This window comes from Alosa alosa, chromosome 2 (assembly GCF_017589495.1).
Source record: "Alosa alosa isolate M-15738 ecotype Scorff River chromosome 2, AALO_Geno_1.1, whole genome shotgun sequence".
NCBI classification, from domain to species: Eukaryota; Metazoa; Chordata; class Actinopteri; order Clupeiformes; family Clupeidae; genus Alosa; species Alosa alosa.
In genome coordinates this window covers 7,508,991-7,529,905 of record NC_063190.1, presented here as the reverse complement: position 1 = coordinate 7,529,905, position 20,915 = coordinate 7,508,991, and the positions used below count along the sequence as shown (strand labels likewise).

General features: G+C 47.1%; 1 protein-coding gene across 1 annotated transcript in view; it reads right to left on the bottom strand.

Moving 5' to 3' along the window:
• Positions 1-1,402: 1,402 nt before the first annotated feature.
• The window catches only part of zzef1 (zinc finger, ZZ-type with EF hand domain 1), a 38,499-nt gene continuing 18,986 nt past the window's right edge, over positions 1,403-20,915 (bottom strand). Inside the window, 21 exon segments of the mRNA XM_048227615.1 lie at positions 1,403-4,182; positions 5,287-5,358; positions 9,230-9,380; positions 10,963-11,128; positions 12,060-12,158; positions 12,819-12,987; positions 13,276-13,419; positions 13,844-13,901; positions 13,903-13,944; positions 13,946-14,202; positions 14,685-14,817; positions 15,097-15,197; positions 15,802-16,164; positions 16,480-16,706; positions 17,086-17,218; positions 17,688-17,862; positions 18,305-18,606; positions 18,874-19,046; positions 19,299-19,452; positions 20,165-20,334; positions 20,669-20,915. The exon segment at positions 20,669-20,915 is cut by the window's right edge and continues 16 nt beyond it. Coding sequence (XP_048083572.1) covers positions 4,102-4,182; positions 5,287-5,358; positions 9,230-9,380; positions 10,963-11,128; positions 12,060-12,158; positions 12,819-12,987; positions 13,276-13,419; positions 13,844-13,901; positions 13,903-13,944; positions 13,946-14,202; positions 14,685-14,817; positions 15,097-15,197; positions 15,802-16,164; positions 16,480-16,706; positions 17,086-17,218; positions 17,688-17,862; positions 18,305-18,606; positions 18,874-19,046; positions 19,299-19,452; positions 20,165-20,334; positions 20,669-20,915 — 3,417 coding nt within the window. The 3' untranslated portion in view covers positions 1,403-4,101.

The window sequence follows — 20,915 nt, the reverse complement described above, 5'->3', positions numbered from 1 at the left end:
TGGCCAAGCCTCCTCAGAGGACGTGGAGAAGCGACGAGAACGACAACGAACTAGCCATTGGGCTGCCGGGCTTAAGATCTTGGGTGTGGCTCTGAGAAGGTCAGCGTCACAGAGTAAACACACACACACCCACCCACGCACAGTGACTGGATAGGAACAAACCGCACCTTACCTGTGCCTCACACTGGGCATCAGCTGTTGTGGAAACTAGCCGTCCCTCTCCCTTGCTCTCCCTCTCACCAGGCTGTGGGAAAGACTGACCATCAGTGACAACACACGCAAGGCCTGAGTTATGGAGGCAAACGCAAGTGGAAGTTTAAAGAGCAGTCCTCGATTCTAGCGAAGTTGACGTTTGAGGTGCACCGCCAGTGTTATTATACACCAGCCTTGTGTGGCCCTACAGCAACAAGTGAATTGTCTGGGAGAGCATTTCGCTTATTTCTCATTCACAAAACCAGGCCTGTGCTCAAACATTGGAGTTTTTGAGTTGAGTGCAACTCAAGGGGAATGAGAAGAGAATCTCATAGAATTAGATGAAGAGTGTAATTGATTGCAATTAGGACACACCTTGAAGAACTGAAGTGTAAAACGGACACTTCATGCAAAGCAGGGTGCAACAGACCTTCCACCGCATGTCTGCTCCATTATAGTATGCTACACATGAGGCAGTTTAGTGCTGACGAGCATTTAGTGAATGAGGGCTGCACTGAATCATTGTGTAAAAAAATACATTATGCAACACACTGGTGATACAAAGGAATTGGCAAAAACAGCAGGCATGATTCAACACCAGTTACAAAGCAGCATTTCTGTCAGAGTGTAGTAGCATTGCTCTGTCAGAGTGTAGTAGCATTGCTCTGTTTGTCATCACCCATGGACCCATCTCTCACCCCTTACTGATGGACATCACAACTCCTCTGCAATTCTTAGGGAGAGTTAAGATGTGTGAAGTCAGCAAATATGTCAGCACTTCATGCACCACATTTGACACTGAAATATTGCTATTATTTGCACATGTATGGTGTTGGAACCAGGTCTGCTGCTGACTTCAAAAGCAATATTTTGTTTTGCCTTGAAGTGGCGCTTGACGTAGGCTTACTGTAGAACAGTCCTCAGAAATGCTTAGCCCAAAAAAAGTCAGGGGCAGAATACAGAATACAATTTTTTGGAGTGTCTCCTCTCAAAGTGCGTAACTCACAGCCTTCGTGCAAGTGACAGACTTCAAGGGCAGAAGGCAAGGAGGCGGAAAACTGCTTTGTTGGGTGCGTGTTTGAGTTTAGCGTATGAGAAAAATTACCTCGAAGACATCATCCTTATTCATTAAAATGCTACATTTGGAAGGCAGCCATATTGTTTGCCCTGCTGAAAAAATGACCCACATCAATGAAACCACCACAGTAAAGAGGTGCACACCAAAGTTGTATTTTAATCAAAAAGGTCAACCACAAATCAGTTCAGGTATTCGTTCCCCAGTCACATCAACACAATAAATTAGCATTTATTTGGACTTCTTTTTTCTTCTCTTCAAACGGAATAAAGGTCTGATATGAAAGTTTTACTCATTAATTACCCAATACTTATATGTGCAATTAACAATATTCACAAGTATTTACATTCAAAAACAAAATCAATTTCAACTTAATATTGACCAAGAGGAAAAAAAGAAAGGAAAATAAACAATTTTACCAACTTATAGGCAAAAAAGATAGAAAAGGTTTAAATGGATCAATACATTGTTTTTCTTTAAAAATATATTTCATGAGAAGAATGATATGAGAATTAAATTAAGATTGCTTCATTATTTAATCGTAGGCACATATTGTTCATATCTAAGGCGCAGTTGAGGTAAACCCTCTGGGAGTGAGTGCCCCAACTGGCCATGCAGCCATGCTGAGTTGGCCCAGGCCCAGAGCCGACGACCCTGTGGCGTGGTGGACAGCCCTGACTGATCCAAGTGTAAACAAAACCGGCAGAGACTGACTGTAAAGGTGGCTTAGATGTCCGAGAGCTCCTCTCCTCTCCTCTCCAGGCTAAACGTTAGACAAGACGACCTCCACAGCATGTGTTTATAACTAAATAATAATAAAAAACTAAATCAATCAACAGATCAATGAATCGGCATCTCACTTCTTTCCATACAGTACTCATTGTGAATCCTACATGAGAAGCAGAGGTCACAACTGCTCATATATCTGCACACACCCACACACACAAACACACACACAAACACACACACGTGTCATGGAGAGGAGTAGAGGAGCTATTGTATGGGCGTGCTTTTGACAATGAGTTTCTTTGGCATATATTTCCATTGAAATCACTCTCTCCCTCTAAAATCAAATTAAAAAAGGAAAAATAAATATCTAAATTCTACATGTCCTGGTTAATTCCTATATATGACCATTATACAGTCTTGGGGGGAAATGTGGTATTGGCATGAGACAATCTATGGTGAGATTGTAAAATTGAAGACTACATTCTTGTTCATCCACCCTTAGCTGATAGACACTGAGCGATGAGTAAAGTGATATTGTTTCTCTGCAAAATGACAGCCATGCAGTTAATATATATATTTATATATAAAATAAATGGATGTTCTTGTCATTTTGTCAAACATTAAGACCTGCAATGTGTCCGTCTCTGAAGTGACTGAGCACGCACACACACAGACACACATACATACACAATTAATTAGGACAGCTCGAGCAGGGAACACATAGCTGAATAAAATTCCTGATCTATGAATGACAAAAATTCGGACAAGGACCTGCAAGGGGCCGTGTTGCTGTGCAATGTTATGCAAATGTGAAATGGTTATTTCACAAACCCACCAGGGCACATCATACCATGCAAATGTGCTCGTGCACAGGTCTGTAGCCTACTGGACGTGTGCCGCTGTCCACCTGACGGGAAGCAAGACTGTGAAGGCTGTGCAGTGCTCATGTCACCCGAGTACAACACACAGACTCTCTATTCGATTGTTTTAATAGTTAAACTTAATAACTGTTAACTCAAGAAAGTTTTATGATGTCCGCTGTTCATTTATCATGTTAGTATAGAGTTCTACTGACAGCCTTATCGGGTCACATTCGTTTCTATGCGTTCAGAGGCTTGACGCCCCTGGTTTGTTTTGCCATGGCACGTCACAACCCATCTGGGTTTTAGCTGCTAGCCACTGACTGATGCCTGCGAGAAGTAAAGTTCAGCTCAATGTCAACGCTGCGGTTTAACGAGCGCTTCCGCAGGTGAAGAACAGTCGCCCAAGGAGACTCATGGGTTAAAAGGCAGGATGAAGAGAAGTTTTTGTGTGTGTGTGTGTGTGTGTGTGTGTGTGTGTGTGTGTGTGTGTGTTTCCACGAGTGCTCCGAGAACCAGTCTGAGGCCAGCGTGACTGATGAGCCTCCCGAGCGCACCGCGCTGCATTTGGGTATTTTTAGTCACCGTGTCCGCCAGGAGACACAGCAGAAAGGAAAGAGAGAGCGAGGAAGAAGAAATAAAAAAAAAAAAAAAAAAAAAAAACAGGAGAGGCAAGCAAGGTGACCTGCTTTCCACGATGATCGATTGTCTCACCTAAGGTGGCTTGTCTGTTAAAACAAAACCCAAAAAAAAAAAAAAAAAACAGAACCCGCCCAGAAGTAAATGTGGCAAATTTGGCACACTACATGTGTGTTAAAATAAAGTAAAACAATAAAAAAGAAAACTTCAAGTAATACAGCTCATAAAAGCAAAACAAAAGTGAACCGAAAAAGGACAGCACGTTCCCCCAAAACCCCCATGTCGTACGGATATATCCACTGCATTTCACCTAAGGCAACAACTGTTGTGATCAGGAGGGCATTGCTAGAAGTGATGAGAACAACAATCATAACAAGAATGAAATAGAAAAATACATCCCTTCTTACTTCACAGCCTGTCAGACAGGAACTAATGGAAGTAGTTCCTTTTACAGGCAGGTTTCTCTGGAAGACATCAGGAGGGCTTGACCCCTGGTGTGCCTCTAGCCCCCAAAATTAACCCCCCCAAGTGTCCAATCGGGAGCAGGAAGCTTTGTCCACCTCTCCATCCATGTCTTTGCCTCCTTCAGTTTCTTACTCATTCCCTTTAAGGAGAGGTGCGGAGAAGTTTGGTGGATCTGTTGGGGTAATTGATAGCCAGGCTGATGGCAGCAATGTTCTTCAGTGCCTGCACATTAAAATGAGAAAGAGAGAGAAAGAGAAAGAGAGAAAGAGCGAGAAAAAGAGAGGGAGAGAGGGAAAAAAAGAGATTGATGTATGAGTGTGTGTGTGTGTGTGTGGGAGAACAGTGAATTGGTGGAAGAGAAGGTGAGAGGAAGGCAGGTAGGGATGGGGGTGGTGGGGAGTTGGATTATGCCACAGCGTCTTCTGTCATCCATCACGTTTTTACACCTCCTCTCAAACTCACTCACTCACTCACTCCGCTCGCTTGCTCACAGCCAGCCACCCACGCACGCCTTCCACACACTTCTCTCACAAGCGCGCACACGCACACACACACACACACACACACACACACACACACACACACACACACACACACACACACACACACTAGGTCCGCTGTAGTCTGTAACACCGTTAGACCCATTAGATACACACAACCACTTGCGTGCACGCACACACATACTCTCATGTCTGCATACACACATGCACACGCACATACACATACACACACACACACACATGTCCATGAACACACACACACACAGTCCATGAACACACACACACACATGTCCATGAACACACACACACACATGTCCATGAACACACACACACACATGTCCATGAACACACACACACACACATGTCCATGAACACACACACACACATGTCCATGAACACACACACACACATGTCCATGAACACACACACACACATGTCCATGAACACACACACACACACATGTCCATGAACACACACACACACATGTCCATGAACACACACACACACATGTCCATGAACACACACACACACATGTCCATGAACACACACACACACATGTCCATGAACACACTTTGCACACACACACACACACACACACACGCACACACACACACACACACACACACACACACACACTAGGGTAAAACGCTAGTCTGTAACACCGTTAGACCCATTAGATACACACAACCACTTGCGTGCACGCACACACATACTCTCATGTCTGCATACACACATGCACACGCACATACACATACACACACACACAACATGTCCATGAACACACACACACACACACACACACACACACACACAGAGTGAGCGTTACCTGAGCTGTGTGGTTGAGGAGCTGCTCGGTGGTGGTGAGGGCCAGTAGGTACTCCTGGAGGATGTCTTGTTCCTGCAGAGGACACAGAGAGAGAGAGAGCAGAGGACTCAGGCTCAGCGCTGGCAACACGCCACGGACAAGCACACCAACACCATCATCAATGACAAACAAGACCTTGAGACGCACATAAAACTGCCCTGACAAATCCTAATGCAAGTGCTAGCGCGACCTGAGGGCACACTCAATCTAATTTAGGGACTCCCGCCAGGTACACTGAAACTAGCATGGAAGTATGCCCGAGCAGCCATTCCTCATCAACACTAAACTAGCATGGAAGTATGCCCGAGCAACCATTCCTCATCAACAGTAAACTAGTATGGAAGTATGCCCGAGCAGCCATTCCTCATCAACAGTAAACTAGTATGGAAGTATGCCCGAGCAGCCATTCCTCATCAACAGTAAACTAGTATGGAAGTATGCCTGAGCAGCCATTCCTCATCAACAGTAAATGCCATTCCAATGCTTTCTTGTGTGTGCACCATTTTCAATTCATAGCCCAATAAGGGGGCTTTTTCACAAAAGCAGCATTTTCCTCAAAGGAAGAAAAGATCTTCATGCCCCTGGGCGTCTTTCTATCTGAATCACATCAGTTTAATTCATGACCGCAGAATTAAGAGCAATCTCAAGGGATTGTCAGCGCGCAGCGGATCCCCTCGGTTACGTAATGCACGCGACGGGTCGGAGGGTAGAGGTAAGCCCTTGCCGCCGGGACTCAAATAGCACGCCGCCACACAGCCGGCCAACAGGCAAGCGGGGGTATTTAGACAGATAACGTCCTGTTGGAAACAGCCCCCATGATGCAAAGCAGCCGCGGCACTTGGCCAGGCCGTCCAAGTGTTTACACTGCCGGTCTATTCTCAGGGTGCTTGGTACATCGGGGAGTGCATTACCTGCGTCTGCATCTAAGCTCATGTTCGCAAGTATTTATAAAAACCAGACAGATAACTTTCGGCCATGCATGCAACCGGGGGAGGTTGTAAATGACATGGAAATGGCCTGCTATGGTAGTCTCTTATGTGTGTGTCTGTGTGTGTGACCGTGTGTGTGTGTGTGTGTGTAAAGGGGTTTGTTTGGACAAGGTGAGAGGAATCTGCTTAAGGGAGGCAACCCTGGTAAACCTAAGGCCCCTGTCCTGTATTGTCCGAGAGGTCCGGGCAAAGTGAAGTCCAAACAAAGAGGGCCGATGTTTAACTTTGCTGACTTCTGCTCTTTTTCTTGCGTGTGCATTACAGGACGGTGTGTTAAGAGCCAAATTGTTTTGAGAGCACTTGACTAGTTCATCACAAAGCACATTTGGTATTCCTGCGAGTTCAATGGTTCAGTGGTTCGTTTCTTCTCTCTCTCTCTTACTGGAGCTGCCTGACAGCCCCTCTCTTCAGTGAGGCAACAAACACTGGAGGCTGACACACTCGAGATGAAAGTATTGAGACAGTTTTAACTCAATTGGCAAAAATAGACAAAAAAAGCTGACTCACTTGACAATAACAGAGGCAATGGTGTTTGTTTTAGTGTGTGCTTGTATGTGTATATGTGCGTGTGTGTGTGTGTGTGTGTGTGTGTGTCTGAGATAGAAATAGTGAGTGAGTGAGAGAAAGTGAGTGAGTGAGGAGTGAGTGAGTGAGAGAGTGAGAGAGTGAGAGAGAGAGTGCGGGTGAGAAACCAGTAGAGGGTGAGCAGTGTGCAGACACAGGGAGAGCACCAGCACATATCTTCAGGAAGCCATTGAAGCAATTTTACAACCTTTCCTGTTCTGCAACTGCCACCTGTCAAGAGCCCACAGTGGCTCAACTACTCTGCCGTAATGACATGGCGGGAGTAAAACGCTACATTACTGCCCAAATGAGGAGTGAGAGAGAGAGAGTGTGTGTGTGTGTGTGTGTGATTAGAGGGCTTATACACCAAAGTATACTTTTCCATATGCCCTGCGTATGAGCTACTTATTACTGTGGCTATGTTGTGATGTATACACGTGGTATACAATGTGGATGCTGAACTGGTGCAGAGCAAGCCCTCCACTTCATTGCTGGTTGTACCCGTGCAGACAGCTGCAGTTGATGAGGTCCATTTCTGCCCTCTGGTGGCCATCACACGAATCACAAGCTCTTCCGCACAGGGAGGACGATGACGTCCTCTGTGATTCCCATAGCACACATAGGAGGGATGATGACCAAATCTACCAACCAAACCCATCACACCGGACATACCGGACAACAGGAGAAATTTCAACAGCGGAGCTAATAAAACACTGATAAAGAAAGAAACCATGCTCGCGAGGGGAGTGTGGATTATAGACATGGATTCTCTCCTGATTGGTCACTCTGACAGGCAGGCTACCCTGGGCACGTAACTGAAGCGCTCCGTTCACCAAGTATCTGCTGCAACACGGAGCCTCCACTGTAATCAATGGAACTGGCTACACCAGACGTGATGGCGGCGTGCACTTTTTAAGAAAAAAAATAAAAACTTCTACTGTCTGTCTTCTAACGTTTTTTACGCTCCGCGAACGGAACGTTTTACTTGTGGACCCAGCATAGCCCGGGCCTGAGAGTGACTTATTGGATGTGGAGGGTCACAGAGCTCTCAGCGTGGTCTCAGACTGCCTGAGGGCCCCAGATGGCTGGCCTCAGATCAGCGTCTGGTGAGCAGCGGGGTGGACAGGTGGGCACCACCATTACAGCGCTCAGTCACTGTCAACATCACACATCTGGGCCTCACACACACACACACACACACACACACACACACACACACACACACACTCACCTCACTCACTCACAAGGAAACGCGCACACACACATACAGTACACATGCATTTCACAGACACACACAAAAGCATACAAACAAACAAACTCAGATAAAACCATCTTGCTACACCTCAACCATTGATCAAATACCACTATCTGACACCACCCTCAATTTACATAGATATATAGATAGATACTTTATTGATCCCCAGGGGAAATTCAAGGTCTCAGTAGCATACAGACAACACACACACATTCACCAACACATAGCCACAATGTAAACACACATCCACACACCCCCCCCCCACACACAGCCTTCACTGCAGACAGGGTGCTGTATCCTCTTCTAAGACATCCCTCATCCCCTTGCCAACACATGCTCATCAGTATCGTCCTGGTGAATGCCCTATAACTCAAACTTCTTAACCTAACTGACCTCCATCTCGTATTCTCCATCATCTGCAGTGACTTCAAAAGACCGTGCTGTGCTTGTTCTTCCATCTGGGCAAACTGACTGGAGGCCATGAGTGTTGTTGGGCTTAAAAGCAGGGGTCATTTCTTTACCTGAGGTGATCAGAGATGTCTGAAGTTGCTATAATATATATATCTCTATCAAGGCCTAAGAGCGTTAAATGCTGATGTCATAGTGGAGATTGAGGAAGGCCCTACAATACAAAGCCCTTGACCTAGTTTATCTCCATCTTGTAGTTTGTGCAGTGACCTAAAATTAGAGGTGGACCAATGTGGGTTTTTCTATGGTTGATGTCGTTGCCTGACATTTGGCCGTTTTTCCTCTCTACTTGCATGAGAAAGAATAAGATGATAAGAATTTAAGCTTTCTGATTTCTCACAGGATCAACATTATTGTTCTCTTCCAAAAGTTCTGTCTGGAGTCTGCTGGTAATTTAATTGACGTAAGGGGCAGCGTGTTCAACAGCGACAACAACACTGGGATGTTCCTGCATGCACCTGCTAGTTAATCAGTTTAATATACTTCAAAATCGCCCGATACCGATTATTAAAAAAAAAAAAAAATGGCAAAAATCGGCACAGCTCTACATAAAATCACTCTCAGTGAAGGTCACTGAAGGTCCTAAAGGGGTCACTGCTGGGGGGTCATAAAGGGGGTTGAGGCTCACCACAGCTTTGGCCTCGGCGATGAAGAAGAGCTCGGTGAGGGCGCGGTGGAGCGGCAGCAGCACGTTCACGCTGGTGGAGTCCCGACTGGCCGTGCTCTCCATAGAGGTGAAGAGCAGGAAGAGCGGCCGCAGCAGCGTCAGGTCACAGGCCCTGTGTCCACACACACACACACACACACACACACAAGGAGATAGAGAGACAGAGAGAGAGAAAGAAAGAAAGAAAGAAAGAAAGAAAGAAAGAAAGAAAGAAAGAAAGAAAGAAAGAAAAAGAAAGAAAGAAAGAAAGAAAGAAAGAAAGAGAGAGAGAGAGAGAGAGAGAGAGGAGAGAGAGGGAGAGAGAGGGAGGGAGAGAGAGGGAGAGGGAAATACACAGAAACACACACATACACAAGAGGTACACACAAACAAAACAGATATACACACACATTTTAGATAAATGGAGGAAATTGGGTTTTCATTTCCTGCACAAATTCATTTAACAACAAATTGTGTGTGTGTGCGCGCATGTGTGTGTATACTGTATATATGTGTATGTGTGTGTGTGCGTGCGTGCGTGCATGCGTGCGTGCGTGTGTAAATATGTGGAGAGGGAGGCGATCCTGGACGTTTATTTATTAAACACAAGCGCGTTTCTATCGAGCATATTTCGGCTGAGCCACTTTTCCCCTCTTCAAGCCCAATCCATTATTCCACTCATTTACTGGCGCTGATGTCACCACCGAGCGCCGGCCAGGCACGGGGATTCGGAAAATATGCAAACAGCCGCAGAGGCCTGCAGTCCCGTCTCCATGGCAACAATCAAGGGAAGAAGCCTCTAGATGGAGTTTTATGCAAATGTTGTGTAAATCAGTAGCAATGCATTGCTCAGACAAACACACACACGTCACTAGGGGACTGGGTGTGTGTGGTACTCATCAGCATTGTTGATGAGCCAGTGTTTAACCACAGCTATGCAGTGCTGTGTAGCAGAGACATGTGAGTGAATGGCCACTGAAGGTTTGTCCGGTTTCTACGGTGGGACCCACAGGTAGGGGTGAGCACACAGGCAGTGATGCATAGCCAAGAACAACAGAAGAGGCTCCACCACCCCAAGACATTCTAAAGTTATCTCTTTAGCAGATGTGCCCGCCCAAAGCAACTTGCAGAACAGGCAAAGTTTACATACACGGTGGTAAAGTTATATACACGGTGAGTGTATAAGTGCCAGTGTGAGTGTGAGTGTGTGTATTACATGGGTGAGTGTGAGTGTGAGTGTGTGTGTGTGTGTGTGTGTGTGTGTGTGTGTGTGTGTGTGTGTGTGTGTGAGTCTGAACTCCTAAGTGGAGCCTGTCAGAGCCTTGACTGCGCTGACCTCTGGAGGCGGTCAGACAGCTAGTGCTCCACACTCAGACTACTGGCTGTGGGCGGCACGTGCTCGGCCACATTTGTCCCCGAGATGGAAAGTTTGGTCAAGGCAGAGAGGACAGGAAGGACCTGTCAAAACAGCTGCAGCTGGGATCTGCTCCCAACGTTGTGTAACAGAAGAGAGAGAGAGAGAGAGAGATGGGGAAATGCTCCCAATTAAGCGGTAGAGAGAGAGAAAACAAAAGAAAGAGAGTGAGAGAGAACAGACAGACAGACAGACAGACAGACAGAGAGAGAAAGAAAGAAAGAGAGAAAGAAAGAAAGAGAGAGAAAGAAAGAAAGAGAGAGAGAGAGAGAGAGAGAGAGAGAGAGAGAGAGCTGCTCACCACTGCGTGGGGCACTGCAGCAGGCGCAGCAGCAGGTGGATGGCCTTGAGGCGCTGGTTCCCGGTCTGCCGACAGGCCACGCCCACCTGCCACTCCCAAATGTCGGACAGGGGCAGGTGGACCAGAGCCTTCTCATCCGCCAGCATCTGCTTCATGATCTCAAAGCCTGGTGGACACGGGGAGAGATATACAGAATCAGAGACCAGAGAACCACACACACACACACACACACACATTCGTCACTAGGGGATTGGGTGTGTGTGGTACTCATCAGCATGGTTGATGAGCTTGTGTTTCACTACAGCTATGCACTACTGTGTGGCAGAGACATCTGAGTGAATGGCCACTGAAGGTTTGTCTGATTGCAACAGTGGGACCCACAGCCGTAAGGTGAGCAGTCAGACATTTCCTAGGGCAACAATCGCTGCCATCGTGTGACGCACTGGAGGAGTTTTTCACACAGCAGTGTCATCCAGGCATCTTAGAGTAGTGCAGAATCACAACAACCTCCTCTGCTAACAACAGGGGAATCCCATCCACTCGGCTAAACTCTAGGAACGCAACCACTAGATGGCGATGAGATTACTTTCCCTCCCTATGTAGAAGGAGACTTTAGACCATTAGCTATGGTGTGAGTGACAGCAGAAGAGCATTCTTCCATGCTTAAAGTGACTATGTGTGCTGGGACATGTGTGTGTGGGTGGGTCTCTGCAGTCTCTGGCTTATTTGTTTTCGGTTTTTGAGGCTACAGGAGGGGGAGGGGGGCAATTACTCTTCCAATTAAAAAATGACGCCACCACAGGTGACGAAATCGCAGGTGCCGAGCCACTCCGGCTGATTGCGGTGATCAATCACAAACGTTCACGCCTCCAGCAAGACAGGAGACTATGAGGAGAGAGCGAGGTCCTCGCTGAATAATATGCACTCCTTATCACTCGTCCTGTGAGAAGGCCTTGAGTAATCAGGCAGCATACTTGCAAACAGCAAAACAGACCAGAAAAATGAAAGGGACAGAAAATAGAGGGGAGACAAAAGGACAAAAAGGCAAAGAAAAGAACTAAAAGAAAAGAACACAAAGAAAAGAAAAAGAAAAGGACCTGTTTGGAAGCGTCCTCGATGGCCCCCAGTCACAGTGAACTTGTAGCCCCATTCAGTGTTACTCATGTCAGAGACGAACCTGTAGTGGAGAGTGTCCCCTGGAGGAAAAGGTCAAAAGCACGTCAGTTACACACACACACACACACACACACACACACACACACACACACACACACACACACACACACACACACACACACACACACACACACACACACACACACACACACACACACACACACACACTGCTCTACCCACAAAACACACAACGGTCAACCATAGAAGACAACTCTTGCCAAACACTGCACACCCCAAACACAAACACAACTCCTTATGTGATATCAGTTGAGTCTGCTTCGAGGCAAAAGCCTGTCTGATGCTTGACCACTGAAAACAAACAAAACAGCCAGCACATAAGACCGCAGTCCAGTCAAGTCAAGTCAAGTCTAGTCAAGTCTTTCTTGTGATTCCTCACAACAGGGTCCCGAGACCATGTAGCAAGCATGCTACCAAGTTTGGTTTTGATACATGAAAGTGTTGGGGAGATATCTCTAACAGAAGAGAACAGTCCAATCAAGTCCAGTCCAGTCCAGTAGAGCCTCACAGGGGATCTCTCTTTGTGTGGCATCAGTTGCGTCTACTTTGAGACACAAGCCTGTCTGATGCTTGACAACCGAAAAACAAAGACATCCAACAGATTCGGATGCAACAGTCAAGCCAAGTCCAGCACTGTCCAGTCCAGTCCAGTGGGGCCTCACCTGGGATCTCGAAGTCGGTCCACTTCTGGTGGGAACCGCTGAAGTTGTGCATGTCCTGCAGGAAGTCAGCACTGCTGGCCATCAGCAGCTCATCACAGCCCTCCTCCGTGTGGCAGCGCGGGTCAAACTTCACCGACAAGTAGATGGCCCCGGGGATGTGCACCTTGTCCTGGTCACACAGAACAGAGGAATAATGGATATGATTTAAACGGAACACAAACAAATAAAGAAAGAAATAAATAGTGGCCACAGGCTCAACATGTGGATGTGACTTCAATGGCAAGCAACAAGAGTTGTGCTTTACATGTTTTTTTGTCTTGTCCTTGTTTGCAGTGGGGGTGAACACAAACAGGTTTCAGAGGAGATGCACAATTGACATTGCTATATCTTTTATATATATATATATATATATATGTGAATTTCTTCCATGCGCAGGCACACGCTCCTCCAAACTTACCTGGAAGTTGGTGTCGTTGTCGTAGGGGTGCTTGGACTCGCGCACCTGCACGGCCATGCCGGGTTCCTCCATGAACTGGCAGGCGGTCAGCGACAGACTACCCAGCATGCCCTGGCTGCAGCCCTGCAACACCTTCTGTAGGATCTGAGAGTAAGTCAGAGCAAAAGCCAATCAGTATACAAAGAGAAGTGCAATGAGAGAGATAAAGAAAAAAAACAATGAAAGATCTTTTTCAACAGGTTTTGTTGTTAATTGTAACAGACTCAAACTGCAACCATGGGTGTCTGACACTAACGCATCATTCCTTAAAGTGTTGGGGAGTGAGACTTGAAGGGAGGCTACACCAGGCACGCAACTCAAATGTTCCGTTGGCGTAGCATCTGGAATGCTTCAACTATCATCCATGGAACTGGCTACACCAGATGTGATAGCAGCACATATTTTTGAAAGAAATTACACACGTTTTCTAAAACGATTTTTTGGCGACGTGAGTGGAGCGCTTCAGTTGCGGACCCAGTGTGACCCGGGTGTTTCTCACTGCATAGCAAAGTACAACACAAACACAAACCCTTTCCCAGAGCGGGCGCTCCTCCAGCTGCATGAGCATGTCCAGGATGTGTTTAGGCAGCGGCGCCCGCCAGCTCCAGGTCCTCCTCGCTGATGGGGTATGCCGGGCCAGTCAAGTCTGCCAGCAGCGCAGGCCAGCGCCAAGGCGTACAGGATGGCGATGGCCTCGTTGACCTTCACCAGGTACTGGCGCACGGCCTTGTTGCTGCGCGCGTCCAGCTCCTTGTGCAGCAGCGCCGAGCTCTTGGTGCGCCGCTGCTTGGCGTAGCTCAGCTGCAGGTCGCTCTCCGTGTTGGTGATGAGCTTCTGTGTCACCATGTTGCTCTCCTCCGTCGCCTTCTCGCACCGGCTCGGCTTGGACTGGACACAGAGGCACATGTTATACCCCTCACGGGATCAAAAGAGTATATATACTTACTTACATAAGTTGTTAACAGTTACTACAGCTGTGGTATAAGTATAATTATGTTGTGGTAGTTGATGTTGTGGTAGTGTTATTACATTGTTACATTGCAATGATCTTGCAATTACAGTTATGCTGTTATTACTGTATTTTGCAGTTGTTTCATAGTTAATTTGCAATTATGTTGTGGTTGTGTTACACGTTGCAATTATGTTGTGGCAACAGTATACAGTACTTAGCTTGTAGACCTGATACAGTTACAGTACAGTACCTTTGTAGGTGCATTACAATTACAGCCCATAACAATTACAGAACAAAGCAGAGTGCAAAGTATTGTCTATTTTGTACATGGAGAAGATCAGGTAGAGCAAGAACAAAACATGTACAGTTTTTTCCCCCAAGTTCCTTTTGTAAAGCGCTGTGACGACGAGCCACTCACCACACATGGTACAACAACCATGTCAGTGTCCACGGCCTTGGTGGTGACCGAGGAGCGGGGGTTTTTAGTGGGCTGCCACTTCTGGGCTAGAGTGCGAATGGCCTCGTCGGTTTTGATCCGATCTCCATCGAACCTTTTCATGAGACAAACAGAGCATGTGACTGATGGCTTCAAGCCTGACACTGCAGCCATATGCAGATGGCAGAGACAGCAATATCATGAAACAAACCTCTGACAAGGCAAAAGAGATAAAAGTAAAACATGATTAAAGGTAATTGTGTAGCCTATTGGATTAGAATTACAGGTCCAGACATCATAATAGCCAGGTGATTCAACAGAGGTTAACAGACACAAGTGATAAGAGAACATACTGAGGGCTTCACATCAAAACAGTGGAGTATGAAAAACACACCTTTTCTGCACCTCCAGGAAGAACGAGTCCGTCCTCTTCATCTGCAGCTCATACATGGCCCTCAGAATGTGCAGGGGTGCGTTCAAGGCATCATGGGTAATCTGCAGAGAAACAACATGAGACAGCATGAAACAATGATTTTGGTGGCCACAAAAAAAATAGTTCCGAGACTAGACTGTGTCCTATAGAACTTTACAAACCCTTTAGAAAGTCATGGCATTCTATAGATTGCAATGAAGTTCTGCATTAGAATCTCCCTTTAATAGTGCTGATTCCACTCCCAACTTGCATTATCAGTAAGGTAGTGTTGTGTTATGCACTAAATCTAACACACAACACCCAGCACTAGCTATAATTCAGACCGTAGGCAGAGTTGGTGAAATGTCTGTCAAATCCAGGGACATCAGCTGATTCTGAAGCTGATTCTGTGTAGGGGTAAGGCCATGATGGTTAAAAAAAGCCTGTCATGTCACAGGGAAAGCAGCTCTGGGCATTGCTCCTGTTAATTGTCTTGCTCTCTCCACATCCACATTTCCATAAGGTTTATATACGAGGTATTTTGGAATATATATTTTGGTACTTAATCCAGCTATGAAAAGGGAAAATTACATCACCCAAATTCATAGATATTTTCTATAATTATCTTTCCTTTATCACTCAAAATGATATTTAAGCGGTCGTTTCAGCAGATGATACACTCTCTACCTGGAAGCAGATTTTGGTCTCCTCGTCCAGCCCCTCCAGAGGGTCTGGCCGGCCGGGCTCGTTCTCATCCGCGCAGCAGCTGGAGTGGTCCGAGTCGTGGCCCTTCTCGCCGCCCCTCCCCATCACCTCGCCCTCGTCCTCCCCCTCCTCGTCGTCGTCGTCCTCGCGGTCGGCCTCGCCGTCCGTGTCCTCTGCCATGGAGTGGATCTCGCGCTTGGACGAGTAGAGCATGATTGACAGGATCTCCAGGTCGCGGAGAAGCCACATCTTGCTGAAGCCCGTGCCCTTGCTGCACTTGCGCACCAGCAGCTGGGTCAGGCCCGAGCTCTGGATGGCCTCCTGGGCCTGCGCCACGCCGTGCTTCTGCAGGGGCAGAGGACACACGCTTTTAGGGCTCACTACAGGCTAGTTACTACACGCAGTTCAGAAGAGTGGATGTCTATGGCTTAATGGCTCTTTCAAAAAGCACACATCAAGAGCATTAATCTACTGTATCGTTTCATCAATGCATAAAAATCATTGGCGTTTCTGATTTCATTTTCCACAAACAATTTCCTTCACATTAAGACATATTTAAGAAATAATTATCTTAAGAAATAAATATTTGTCTATGAAGCACATGTCTTGCCATATTTTATTTGACCTGCCTGTGTGTGCATGCTGTGTGTGTGTGGTCACCTTGAGTGTGTTGTAGAGGCCCTTGAGGGCCAGGGAGAGGACCCAGGTGGCCTCCACGGCATCGGCAGCGCTGCTGTCCACTCCGGCCTGGAGCAGGTGGCTGATGATGGCGATGAAGTTCTGGAGGTAGCGGGACAGGTGTGTGGAGGTGGGGCTCGGAACAGGGCCCTCGCTGTACGAGTCCGTCCTGCTGCTGTCATGCTGCTGGACGAGCTGGTAGTCCTTCACTATGAGAGGAAAAAACAGCCATAGAGAAATGGAGGGGTGAAAACAGCGGTCATACATTAACAAGCATGTACATTATCTGTGCAGCCTAATGCATATCATGCATACATTAATCTTGTAATAGTTTTGCCTTGAGATGGATCATGGGTGGTGTGTTAGCTTCCCTGAAGTCTAAGGGCTTCTACACTGCCAGCCCTGGAAATATGGCTACAGGAGTGTGTGCTATATTATAATAGCTAGAATCCTCCATTTCTACACAGTAGGAGAGATGTAGGGTAGGGATATAGAAATGAAGGGATACACATGGATATAAAAATGGCTACATGCGACTTGCGACACGAGTTCTGTTTTTGCTGACTGCTCTGAATTCTCTCCTCTCACCTGTTCTCCTCTTACGGGTTTTCACGTCAACCACAGCTGCCCGGTTCTTCTCAGTGAAGTGCTTCAGCAAGATCATGTTGTGCTGCTCGTTGGCATTGTCAATGAACACTGACTGAGTTCCCATACACAAAACCTGTTATCACCATGGCAGAAGGAAACCACGTCAAAATTAAAACATAAATAATCCCACCAATACAAAAACACTCAACACAGTCTCTTTAGCTGTACTATACAATTGAAAGTTGTCTTCTGTGCCAGTAATGAGTGAATGTTGTTGATGTGAATCACTAAAATATTTATACATTCATAAATATTCTGAAATATCTTTTTGGAATTACAACAAAAACACCTCTTTAGTTTAAAAGGCATCTTGTGAAAGTACACGCCATTGGTACACTTTTGCTCAAGGATGTTTGTGAGCATATAGACACCACTTAATGAGAGCATGACCCACATTCCCACACATGAGTTTTATTTGCTTTGATGTTGCAGCATTGAGCCAAATGTAGCCTGGAAGAGCAGATAGAGAGATAGAGAGATAGAGAGAGAGAGAGAGAGGCTAGGGGTAAAGAGAGAGACAGGTGAGGGGGTTTGCGTCGTACCTCAGGGAAGCCCACCAGCACCAGCAGGGTGAAGAGGTTGGTGCGTTTAAGTTGCTGAGGGAGCTGCTGGACACAGTGGTCTGTGAAGCCGGCTAGGACGCCCGACCACTGAGGACAGACGTTCAGGTTGCGCAGGATGTCGGCCACTGTGCATGCCCAGTCCAGGCCGATACGACTGCAGGGGACACAGACACAAACACACACGTTCACACATCTTCGTGTGCCTAAATCAAACCTTCCTTAGTGGTAAATTGCATACTTCAGTGTCACAAGTTTTAAAAAATTATTTGAAATCATATTTAAAGAAGCTGTACTCATCTTACCCTCTCATGTCGCAAGTCCATGAATTATGTGTGTGTCTGTGTTGGTGTATATGTGTACATGTGTGTCTGTGTGTGAGTATGTCTGTGTGTGTGTGTGAATGTGTCTGTGTGAGTGTGTAAGTGTCTGTCTGTGTGAGTGTCTCTGTGTGTGTGTGTGAGTGAGTCTGTGTGTGTGTGTCCGAGTGTGTGTGTGTGTGTGTGAGTGTGTGACTGTGAGTGTGTCTGTGACTGTGTGAGTGTGTCTGTGTGTGTGTGTGTGTGAGTGAGTCTGTGTGAGTGTGTTTACTGTCTCACCTGTCCAGGCAAACAGCGCCCAGGCTGAAGAGCAGCTGCGTGGTCTTCCAGCCGGGCGTGTTCAGTGTGCTGCCCGCTCCGCCGCCCGCTGCCCCGTCGCCCAGGCTCAGCAGCTCGTACTTGTCGGCCAGAGCCTCGATGACGGCGGCGTCGGTCTCGGCGGGCGCGATGCACAGCAGCAGCTGTCCCAGCAGCCCCAGGGTCAGGTGGTAGGTCTCGTTCAGGCAGCCCGCGTTGGAGATGACCCCACGGAAGAGCAGCGGCAGGATGGCACTCAGGCTGCTCAGGGACATGCTGCTACCCTAAGGGGAGGAGGAGGAGGAGGAGGGGAGAGGAGGAGGGGGAGGAAGAGGAGGAGAGGAAGATAAAGAGCAGGAAGAGGCAGAGGAAGAGAGGAAGAGAGGAAGATGTTGTTTTATTCTTTGGTGAAACACTGTTCTACATATTACAAAGAGAACAAAACCATGACAACCTTAAGCTTGCCAAACACATGTCTATGAGCATCTCTACACAAGCCTAACCCGTCTTAACTCAACAAAGACACTGGTGTGTTGATCTGGGTGATCTACCTGTTTGGCTGGGGGCAGCATGGCTGCCAGCAGGCCCAGGATCCTCTCCCTTGAGCACTCGGCAAACACGTGCTCCTGAAGGGGCATGCGCGCCGTCTTCTCCTCCTGCACCTTGTCCCCCTCCACGGTCTCCGTGGTCGGAGAGGTGACCGTGTCCCCCTCAGACTCCGGGGCTGTGGAGTGGCGGACATCAGTGGAAAAAATGGACACTCAGTCACGTCCACAGAGTAAACAAACACAGCTGATGTATGGCAAGTAAACTGTACCTGCGGTTAATCTCTAGGGTTTTTTATTTTTTTTTATTTGTTCTACTTTGTTACACATTTTCATCATTATTCAACTATAAACTACAAGCATCGTACAAGATTTCTTTACAAGCCCATATCTGATGCCGTTAGTTATTGTGCATGGCGTTTGCGTCTCACCTCTGACCCCAGGGGAGAGTGTGCCTTCACTGGACACGGACGGAGTCTGGCTCAGGCTGGACGAGTCCAAGGTGTCCTGGGAGACCAGCTTCCTCTTGGGCCGCTCACCCTCGGCTTTGGAGGGCAGGGGCACGTCAGCCTCCTGGCTTTTCCTCTGCACAGGAGCAGGGAGAGGAGCAGTGAAGAACATAGAAACAGAGGGTCCAAAGGACTGCAACTGTTTAGTTTTTTTATTGCTGTTATTAATGTTGTTGTTTTATCATTTGGAAAGCACTTTGGGTCAACCCTGTTGCGTTAAATGTGCTATAAAAAAAACAATTTGATTGGCTGATATGACTAACATTCTGAAACGTGATTGGATATAATCTGTTCTCTGCCGTCCCCAAGCTCTGACAAAAGACCTGTCGTATATGACATTTGGTCACTGACATTTTTTATTGGGCCACTGATGGCCTTACCGGTTCTACAACTCATGAGAGCACGGATAAATGCCTAACATGAAATGTTATCTCTGCCTGATATGTCTAAACGGTGCAATTTGATTTCTCATTCTGTGTTTGGGAACAGAAGTATGTCCACAGAGTCAGACCACCTGCTGAACACAATGTATGGATCTGTATTTGTATGTTAATGTATGGATCTGTATTTGTATGTTAATGTATGTCAATGTATGGATTTGTATTTGTATGTTAATGTAGTGAATGTATGGAACTGTATTTGTATGTTAATGTATGTCAATGTATGTATCTGTATTTACATATGGACCTTGTCCACCATAAGGACAAAGGATGAGGATTGTTCTACATATAATGCAACCACAGTACACTCTGTACATGCTGACTGATAGTTTGAGTGCAGTTCCTCACCCTGTCTTTGGGGGGCAGCGGCGAGCAGACGGCGGCCGTGCTGACGGGCAGGGAGGACGTGTCGGTGGTGCTGATCTCCTGGGAGGACTCCGGGCTGCAGGGCTCTAGCTCACTCTCGGTGGCCGACTCGGCTGAGGACAGCATCGAGATCAGAGCCGACGCCTTCAGACCTGCACACAGGAACACACAGAGAGGCGGGGATGAAATCACACGTCCACTCCAACACACCTTTGGGCACCATTACAAGTATACATACCTGAGAAATGGCAATGGGAACATGACATTTTATTTCTCAACGGATGTACATTAAACAACAAAAACAACTAAATAAACATAAATAATAATATTTTAAGAAGGTTTCATTTTTAAGCCTTGTGAAATAAAGCACTTACCCTGATTGCGAAACTAGCCCTTTGACCTACAATGTAATCAATTCCCTTCAGTGCTTTTAAAGTGTGTAACTTAACTAATGGTACAATCATGAACATGAGGCATGGCGCCAACCTTTGCCCGTCTGGCCCTTGAGCAGGCACTCGGTGATGAGCTCAGAGCAGCGGGCATGGAGCCCGGCGGCCTGCTCCAGCGTGGGCGCCCCCAGGCCCTGGCCCTCGGCCGGCAGCCGGCTGGTCAGCTCGGAGGTGAAGAGCGCCAGCGCGGCGAACAGCAGCCAGGAGTAGTTGTGGATGTAGGGCTGGATGAGGCGGTGGCGGTCACTGATGCGGATGGTCACCATCGGGTAGACGGTGATGCG